This window comes from Anopheles ziemanni, unplaced genomic scaffold, assembly GCF_943734765.1.
Source record: "Anopheles ziemanni unplaced genomic scaffold, idAnoZiCoDA_A2_x.2 U_30, whole genome shotgun sequence".
Taxonomy (NCBI): Eukaryota; Metazoa; Arthropoda; class Insecta; order Diptera; family Culicidae; genus Anopheles; species Anopheles ziemanni.
In genome coordinates, this window is record NW_026689902.1 from 10,611 (window position 1) to 21,024 (window position 10,414).

The 10,414-nt window shown below is 41.2% G+C and overlaps 1 protein-coding gene across 1 annotated transcript; it reads right to left on the reverse strand.

The window, feature by feature from the left end:
* Positions 1-7,150: 7,150 nt before the first annotated feature.
* Positions 7,151-9,755, reverse strand: LOC131292791 (uncharacterized). Its single transcript, XM_058320874.1, has 2 exons — positions 7,491-9,755; positions 7,151-7,258 (listed from the first exon to the last, which is right to left on the reverse strand). The coding sequence occupies exons 1-2, from the start codon at positions 9,753-9,755 to the stop codon at positions 7,151-7,153; spliced, it is 2,373 nt and encodes a 790-aa protein (XP_058176857.1).
* Positions 9,756-10,414: the final 659 nt, after the last annotated feature.

The following is a 10,414-nucleotide window of genomic DNA, read 5'->3' on the forward strand; positions in this document are numbered from 1 at the left end:
TGAGGTTTAGAAGGTGCTTAAAGTGACTTTAAAGAGAATGAGACGATGCAAAATGGTGTTTAGAAGGTGCTTAAAGTGACTTTAAAGAGAATGAGACGATGCAAAATGGTGTTTAGAAGGTGCTTAAAGTGACTTTAACACGTTGACTGCCATGGCTATCATTTTTGATAGCCAGTGATGTTTCCTGGGGGGCCATGGCTATCATTTTTGATAGCCACCTACCATGATTTTTGAAGTACTATATCTTCTAAATGACAATTCTTACCTACAAATCCTTTGGTAGTTACATAGTTTCATCTCTTGTCTAGCTTAATTTGTGGTTGGTTTTACAATAACTGTGGTATGAAAAAAGTTACAAGCTGTTTTAGTGGAAGGTTTTTGTTTATTGAATCACATGTGAATCGCTTTGTCTCTTTCGCTAAATGTCGTTGCGTGTCTATTGGGTGAACGAGACGGATGCAGTCACGCTGCTAATACGTAAGCCGTTCATTGGAGAAATCTTGAGGCGCTATATATTTAATAATAACGCCAATAGAAATAAACAATAAGGTGTTAAAGGCAAAAAACCAGAAAAATATCAATTGCCGAGCTGTGTGTGTGCGCTTCGAGCACCTGTGCACTTCCCAGCAGGCCATGGCTATCAAAAATGATAGCCAGCGATATTGTATGAAGAAAAAGTTTGGCCTGCAGGGAAACATGACCAAAATAAGCGTGGCAGTCAACGTGTTAAAGAGAATGAGACGATGCAAAATGGTGTTTTGAAGGTGCTTAAGGTGACTTTAAAGAGAATGAGACGATGCAAAATGAGGTTTAGAAGGTGCTTAAAGTGACTGTAAAGAGAATGAGACGATGCAAAATGGTGTTTAGAAGGTGCTTAAAGTGACTTTAAAGAGAATGAGACGATGCAAAATGAGGTTTAGAAGGTGCTTAAAGTGACTTTAAAGAGAATGAGACGATGCAAAATGAGGTTTAGAAGGTGCTTAAAGTGACTTTCAAGAGAATGAGACGATGCAAAATGGTGTTTAGAAGGTGCTTAAAGTGACTTTAAAGAGAATGAGACGATGCAAAATGGTGTTTAGAAGGTGCTTAAAGTGACTTTAAAGAGAATGAGACGATGCAAAATGAGGTTTAGAAGGTGCTTAAAGTGACTTTAAAGAGAATGAGACGATGCAAAATGGTGTTTAGAAGGTGCTTAAAGTGACTTTAAAGAGAATGAGACGATGCAAAATGGTGTTTAGAAGGTGCTTAAAGTGACTTTAAAGAGAATGAGACGATGCAAAATGGTGTTTAGAAGGTGCTTAAAGTGACTTTAAAGAGAATGAGACGATGCAAAATGAGGTTTAGAAGGTGCTTAAAGTGACTTTAAAGAGAATGAGACGATGCAAAATGGTGTTTAGAAGGTGCTTAAAGTGACTTTAAAGAGAATGAGACGATGCAAAATGGTGTTTAGAAGGTGCTTAAAGTGACTTTAAAGAGAATGAGACGATGCAAAATGAGGTTTAGAAGGTGCTTAAAGTGACTTTAAAGAGAATGAGACGATGCAAAATGGTGTTTAGAAGGTGCTTAAAGTGACTTTAAAGAGAATGAGACGATGCAAAATGAGGTTTAGAAGGTGCTTAAAGTGACTTTAAAGAGAATGAGACGATGCAAAATGGTGTTTAGAAGGTGCTTAAAGTGACTTTAAGGAGAATGAGACTATGCAAAATGGTGTTTAGAAGGTGCTTAAAGTGACTTTAAAGAGAATGAGACGATGCAAAATGGTGTTTAGAAGGTGCTTAAAGTGACTTTAAAGAGAATGAGACGATGCAAAATGGTGTTTAGAAGTTGCTTAAAGTGACTTTAAAGAGAATGAGACGATGCAAAATGGTCTTTAGAAGGTGCTTAAAGTGACTTTAAAGAGAATGAGACGATGCAAAATGGTGTTTAGAAGGTGCTTAAAGTGACTTTAAAGAGAATGAGACGATGCAAAATGGTGTTTAGAAGGTGCTTAAAGTGACTTTAAAGAGAATGAGACGATGCAAAATGGTGTTTAGAAGGTGCTTAAAGTGACTTTAAAGAGAATGGGACGATGCAAAATGGTGTTTAGAAGGTGCTTAAAGTGATTTTAAAGAGAATGAGACGATGCAAAATGGTCTTTAGAAGGTGCTTAAAGTGACTTTAAAGAGAATGAGACGATGCAAAATGGTGTTTAGAAGGTGCTTAAAGTGACTTTAAAGAGAATGAGACGATGCAAAATGGTCTTTAGAAGGTGCTTAAAGTGACTTTAAAGAGAATGAGACGATGCAAAATGGTCTTTAGAAAGTGCTTAAAGTGACTTTAAAGAGAATGAGACGATGCAAAATGAGGTTTAGAAGGTGCTTAAAGTGACTTTAAAGAGAATGAGACGATGCAAAATGGTGTTTAGAAGGTGCTTAAAGTGACTTTAAAGAGAATGAGACGATGCAAAATGAGGTTTAGAAGGTGCTTAAAGTGACTTTAAGGAGAATGAGACTATGCAAAATGGTGTTTAGAAGGTGCTTAAAGTGACTTTAAGGAGAATGAGACGATGCAAAATGGTGTTTAGAAGGTGCTTAAAGTGACTTTAAAGAGAATGAGACGATGCAAAATGGTGTTTAGAAGGTGCTTAAAGTGACTTTAAAGAGAATGAGACGATGCAAAATGGTGTTTAGAAGGTGCTTAAAGTGACTTTAAAGAGAATGAGACGATGCAAAATGGTCTTTAGAAGGTGCTTAAAGTGACTTTAAAGTAGAGTTGTGTATTTCAGATTCAGATTCATGAATCTGAATGAATCTTTCAACAAAATTAATGAATCTGAATCGCTGAACGAAAGATTCATGAATCTTTGGGGATTCATGAAGATTCATGAATCTCTGGGGATTCATGAAGATTCATGAATCTCTGGGGATTCATGAAGATTCATGAATCTTCCGGGATTCATGAATCTCTCAGGAACATGTTTGAGGATGTTTCCCAAAATATTGCATAATTTTTAAAATTTAAAAAGTTCGTTAAGTATATTAATTTGAGGTTCCAAAAAATGTCACCCTCCCTGTGAAGGGTGCATGTACACTAAAAATGTCGAACCGACCCGACGTCTAGATAAAAAGTTATTTGGTCTGAAGTACAGGAAAACGGAATCTCCCATACAAAATGTATGGGCTACCCGGGTAGTCCGGTTGAACGTCTGAGGGGTATTAACCGAAAAACGCGAATAAAAATTATTTCAATTCCTTGGAAAAACTTTTTTCTTTAGCAAAACTATAGAAAATGAGTTTTTCTAGGCATTCTAAAAGTTTCATGCCGATGCGTCAATCCAATCAAGAGTTATTTAAAAAAAAATCCAAAAACTACCCAGGTAGGCGGTTGAACGGGTAACGGTTAACATGTGTATAAATAATATATATATATATATACTAGCTGACCCGTTTGATGTTGTTAAAAATTGGTTTAAAGGTCACATTATATTTCTTAAGTACATTAATTTCATTGTATTTACCCTTTTTACGTCGTAATAAGCTTATAGTGAGGCTGCTAATAATTATCATCCTTATTTTGTTATTAATCAAGCAGACCAATTGAATGAACGATGTTTTATGCACGCCTGGTAGGCCATGTATGACGTACATATTAGTTTTCTAAATTGGGTTTCTATTAGAGCTTTTTAAGAATCTGCTAAGCTGTATTGCCGATGTCTAATAACTGTTTGGAAAAAGTAGAAGCTGATGGATCCTGTAGCAGTTGGACGTGCCTGTTTATGCTTAGCTAAAGTTTTTCAAAATTGCTCCACAACACCGATGAGTAAGGCAAGTTCAGGTGATCTTATCAGCATAGGTGGATCGTGGCACTACGTGAAGAGTTTGCCTGAAATCACGTGAGAGGAGAAACACAGTACAGTTGGTCCCCGCAGAACGCGAATGTTTGGGACCGAACGCAATAGCGTATATCGAATTTTCACGTATTGCGGATTTCCTCTGCCATATCGTTTATACTTCATATTGAAGAGTTGACACTGAGAGGGAACCGCTTATTTAACATATCTTAAATCCAAATCACTAATAAGGGTTCCGTTTTTTCTATTGTATGATTATATCTCTGTTAAAAAGTGCATATTAAAAACTTCATTCTACCAAAACAAAGTAAAATTGACTAATCAGAAGTCGAGCAACCCTATGAGCTGTCAGTTGTAAAAAATCGCGTATTGCTAATTCGCGTATATCGAGTATAGCGTACTGCAGGGACCTACTGTATTACTGGAACAATCTTTATTACACTTCACGTCTTTGAGTGTTCTGTACAGCGCCTCAAGAGAATGCTTCTTTGCCATGGTGCATTCTTCCCAGAAAATTATTTTTCACTGTTGCATGACCTAGGCCATGAGTGATTGATTTTCTATGTTTCATACGGCTTTTGGGTTCCTATTGATGTTTAGAAGTAGCGTAAATGATGAATGGGTCGTTCTACCTCCATTTTCAACTACAATTCCAGATGAAGCAACTGGTATTGCAATGTCATTGTTTGCTCGTATTTTGGAAAGCAAGAGCGACATGAGAAATGTTTTGCCAGTTCGGACTGGGGCATCCAAAAAAAGATACCACTTTGTCCCGTTGATACTGCCATGATAATGCGTTCGTAAACATATGCTTGTTCATCAGTCAACATTGATACGTTGTGAGAAACGATATCCAACATGACTGCAATATGATGCTGCAGTTCACGACTTATTTCAGTGTCCATCAAATGCACTTCGATTCGGCGAACCTAAAACATAATAATAACTTAGCGGTAAATTTTTAATTACCATGCAAAGATCCTCGATACTAATCATAGCTTGTCGGACTAAATTCAGCGACATTAATGTTTGAACACACGTTTTGTTGTATCATGACTATGCGCCGCATTTTGTCCTGGTAACAGTAAAACTTACGCCACGTTGGATTGCATGTAAACGTGACGAATAAGCATGCTCGTCCCTATTCGCGAGTTCATAGCCTCGCTGTAGTAACTATACTGAAATTCGTTTTCACAACACTGGTAAATGAGAAGGTTTTCTCACTGCTCTAAGCAACAATAATTTGAACACATATTCTACTACCACCAATTAACAACATTAGTTATTATTACCAAAAATTAACAAAGATTTTACTATCGTCACTTATATGAAACGACTTGTTTGAATTAAATTCACCACTTTTGTATTAAACTCACCACCACAGTATGTCAAAAGGCATGTTGCTGTGTCCGTTTATACTTGTTGTAGTTCACTTTATGTGTCATTGCTGAATGTAAACAAAACAAACAAACCAATGTATGACGATAGAAAATTGTAATTAATTTAAAAAGTATAAAATTTACATATATGAGACATAGTTAAAAACCTATTCTCATACCTAAGGAACGTGTGTGCAAAGTTTGAGTTTAAATGGTTCAGTCGTTTAGGAGGAGTTTGAACACTAACACCGTGACACAAGAATTTTATAGATATAGATATAGATATATATATATGTAGGAAAAGAAAACGATGATACGGAGTTTACACGTTGTCACCACTTCGGTTTCGTTGCGACTGTTTATTTTTCATTATCGTCTCCCCTTTTATACTCCACCTCTCTCACGTGCAGAACATAATTCCTCTCTCCACACGGCCCTTCCTGACCTTAAGGTCGTCCCGACTGCGGCCACGATTTCAACATGTCTGCCGACGTCGTAGTGCGTCGCGGCCCTTCTACTTCATCGTCTACTTTTCGCACTTCATAGCGATCGTTCGCCATGACTCGCTCAATCTCGTATGGTCCATAGAACTTCGGTTTTACTTTCCTTCCTACGCCGAACTGTGTTACCGGTAAGGCTACAAAATCACCAACTCGAAACTGCCTTGCATGCCGTCTCCTTAAGTCGTACTGCCTTTTGTTCTCTTCCTGTATTTTTGCTATATTCCCACACGCAACCTTTCGCAACTCGTTACGCTCTTCGGCAAATTTGTGTCGAACTTCTTCATCTAATATTCTCATCAAATCCAAATCATCCTCCTTCTTCATTTTTACTCCCACGAGCACCTCAAACGGCGTAGTTCCCACGGCTCTGTGCCAACTTGAATTCATCATCGTCTGAACCTTACCTACATGCTTGAACCATTCGTGCGGATTATCAAGCGATAACTTCGTCAACATGGGAATAATAGTTTTATGCGCGATTTCTACTTGTCCATTCCCGCGAGGAACTCCTGTCACGATCTTATGTAATTCAATTGCATTGTCCCCACAAAACTGCTCAAATAATTTTGATGTGAAAGCTGCCCCCTGATCACAAACAATCCTTCTGGGGTATCCAAATGTCTGCGCAATAACCTTAAGTTTCCTTACAGCTTCTTCTGCGTTGGTTGTCTTGACGGGAAACAACCATATGAATTTCGAAAAAGCATCTATCACGCTAAAAATATGATTATACGACTTTCTAGAAGATGGCATTGGCCCAAGATGATCGACATGGAATGTATCCAAAGGGACTTCACCTTTTGGTATAGGATGTAATCTACCCTCTCTCCTACCACGCTTTTTCTCGCCTAGGATGCATTTCACACAGGCCTCGATATATTTTTCTATCTTCTGTTCTAATTCGGGGATAAAATAATCAGCTTCAATTTTCTCCTTTGTCTTCTTCACACCAAAATGTCCTTGCTCATGTGCCCCCTTGATGATCTCCAATTCCATCGACTTAGGTATGTATAATCGCCGCGAGTTCACCTCACCTTCATATACCACCCCATTCCGTATATGGAACCTATCTATGCTTCTCTTGTTGCCTGCCCTTTCAATAATCCTTTGTATCTGTTCATCTCCACTCTGCGCTGTTGACACCCTTTTGCTCACGATCGCAGATATCTTAAGCACGGTCGCTCTAGATAGCGCGTCAACGTGTTTCATTTTTTCCGCAGATCGCTGTTCGATCACGAAATCGAACTCTGCTAAAGCTACTAGCCAACGGCTTATTCGCGCATTCGGAATCTTCTTGTTCATGGACTGCTTAAACGCCAGGCAATCAGTCACCACTTTAAACTTTTTACCGAGTAGATAACATCTAAGCTTCTTCACTGATTCCACGACGGCTAACGACTCTAATTCGAATGAATGATAATTTTTCTCAGCCTTGTCGGTCAACCTGCTATAATAATAACACGGATGTAATTTTCCGTCTTCTTCAGCGCGCTGCAACAGTATGCCTGCGAGAGCTTCTTTACTCGCGTCAGTATGTAGTTCGGTATCTAATTTCGCATTAAAGATGTGCAACACTGGATGTTTAGCCAAACTTTCCTTGATTACTTCAAACGCTGCCTTTGCATCGTCACCGAATTCCACCGTACTTCCCCTTTTCAGCATACGTGTCAATGGTCTTGCCAGGTCTGCGAATCCTGCTATGAACTTCCTAAAATAACTAGCTAAGCCTATAAAACGTTGAAGCTGTTTCGCTGTTCTCGGCTGCGGAAAATGCTTAACCTTTTCTATTTTTTGGGATGACGGTTCAATGCGTCCATCGTAGATTGTGTATCCCAAATATTCTACACGTCGTTTTAGGAAGACACATTTCTTCCAGTTGAATTGAAGTCCTGCATATCGTGCCACCTCTAGCACCCGCCGTAACGCCGTCAATCCATGTTCCTCGTCGGTAGCTGGTATGATGATATCGTCAACGAAGGCCATGATGGTGCCGTCCGTTATCAGCTCTTGAAGCGCAGTGTTGATGAAACGTCCGAACGCGTTTCCGCTGATACACAATCCAAACGGAGCCCGTAAGAACTCATACTGTCCATCGGATGTCACAAACGACGTATATTGGCGACTTTTCTCCTCCACCTTCACATGAAAATATGAGTTCTTGAGATCCAGCACACTATATACACGAGCGTCTGCTAATTGATCGATTTGTTCTTCTACGTTGGGCATCGGATACGAATCCCGTACGATCAGTTTGTTCACCTCGCGATAATCTACGCACATCCGATATGATCCGTCTTTTTTTGGAACAACTACCACCGCACTGGCATAAGGGCTTCGCGACGGCTGGATTATTCCATCGCTTAACCATTCGCGCACTTGTTTCTTCACTATTTCCTTTTCTAACGGAGCCAATCTTCTAGGTATGGTGCGTACCACTTCTTGCCCTTCCATGCGTATTCGCATCTCGCTCTCTGTATTAGAGTTTGTCGAGGGGTTATAATTGTTAACAAGTCCACTTATTACGCTCCGATACTTTGACGGTACGTCTAGCTCTTGCACATCGTTACATGTTATCCGAAGCACCCGATGATAGTCCTCATTTGGCGGCTCTTTGTCGTGCTTCACTTGTTTTGTTATTTTCACACTTCCGTTCTGGATTACGTAATTTACCTTACCGAGCACGTCCAGTCCGATAAGTAACCTTGAATCTATGGACCCTAACGGTACCACCACGAATTGGATTTTTTCTATCACTTCGTCTATGCCCGCCTCGATCGTCACCTCGCCACATACATTGTGTTGCTTTCCACCGTAGCCTCTTATTATCCGTACAGATGGCTTTAATTCACCTGGGCTGAGTTTAAGTTCCTGGAACAGGTCGTATCGCATGAGCGTTACCTCGCTGCATGTGTCCACCACTGCTTTGTTTTCTTTGTTGCGAATTGTCACATGGACTTCGGGAAAGGTAGTTGTCAGAGTTTGCACTCTGGTGCTTTTCTTCGTACACTTCCCGGATACATGGCCAATATCGCCACACGCAAAACACTGCGGCTTTCTTTCGCGCGAATTCGCGCACTCTTTGGCACGATGCCCCGTCGCACCACACTTGAAACACGTGGGGCCCTCTTGTTTCGTTGGGTATTCAGCTAGTTGGTGAGTGCTACTGCCACAACTGAAACAATTACGCTTCTTGGCGTTTTCCATTGCCCCTCGTTGCTCTCTCACCAATGGTCTCTTTGGTGCTTCCTTACTTGCAGCACGCTCTAAGAATTTTAGTTTGCTTTTTAGCTCCCCAATAGTCTGGGCCTCATAAAGCGTTGCCCTCAACTTTTCGTCGTTAGTGTAGCTGTCTGCTATGTATTCGCAAATGCTTTGTTCGTCAAGTTGGATGGGCTGAGCGATTTTTTGCATGGCGTACACGTAATCGAGCGCCGATTCTCGGTTACCACGCCGCCGTGCTGTTAGTTGGCGGTGTACGTCACTTGCCCGAACAACTTCCCCGAACTCTCTCTGCAACTCCCATTTCAGCTGTTGGTAGTCTATACCTGCTTGCAACGTCACGATAAATGCCTTCGCCGTACCAGTAAGTTTTTTACGGCACATAATTGCCTTCTGCCTCTCTGTCCAACGGGCCATGGTAGCGGTGGCTTCAAGGTCAGATAGCCACGTGCTTACGCTTGCCGTACCATCGTACTCCTCGATGCCTTCCTCGATATCTCGGAATGAGTAAGGCTGTCCTTGGTAGGCGTCATCTGTGTCGTCTTCCTTTATAGAGCTGGAGCATTTGGGCTTGACGCATTGTTTCTCCAAAGCCTCGATCTCCTTGCGGTGTTGCACTCTCATAGCCAGCAACTTTTGTCGCAACTCCACTTCGCGCTGATGGTGTTGCTCTTCTTCCGCGATCTGTCGTTCCATTTCCTCCACCTCGGAAAAACGGTTCACCACAGTGGTATCCATGCTATTTTCCGTATCTGATGGACCGGCCGTTGATTCTCCGAACTCCCGCCCCTCAGCGATCGCCGCTACCGATCGTGTTTTTGGCATATTGTCTCGTGCTCACACCTCACCGTAGACTTGTCAACGCTTTCAGCTTCGCAACGCACAATTCGCAACTTCACCACTCAAACAAATACGTTATCAGCTACAAAACGTGCGTCGACAACTTTACCACTTAGACGACACGCTTTTAACTTCACAACGTACATCAACAACTTTACAACTTGGATGAAGAACGTTTTCAACTATGCACCGTACATCAACAACTTTACAACTTGGATGAAACGTTTTCCAGCCGCACAACTCACAGTCACGACACCGACGAACCAACTCGATACCCCGTATCACCCGCGAACTACCACTTTTTTACCACGAACCAATATCCCGGTTGAGCCCCCATGTAGGAAAAGAAAACGATGATACGGAGTTTACACGTTGTCACCACTTCGGTTTCCCCTAGGAACAATCTCTCCATACTAGGCACCCGCGAAATGAGCTCCAGATCGCAGGGTCGACGAATGTACTGACGAAAGGGTCGATGATGCCCGCTTCGTCGACCTTTTTGAGAGCCTGTCGCGGAAATAAAAAAAAAAATGGGTGTGTACGTTGCCGTACACTTTCCCCCTCTTTTTTCTTGCCAGTGGTAGAGTACCTTCCTTACTACAACCACATATCATTCATCCATCCATCGCCATCGCCAACCATCG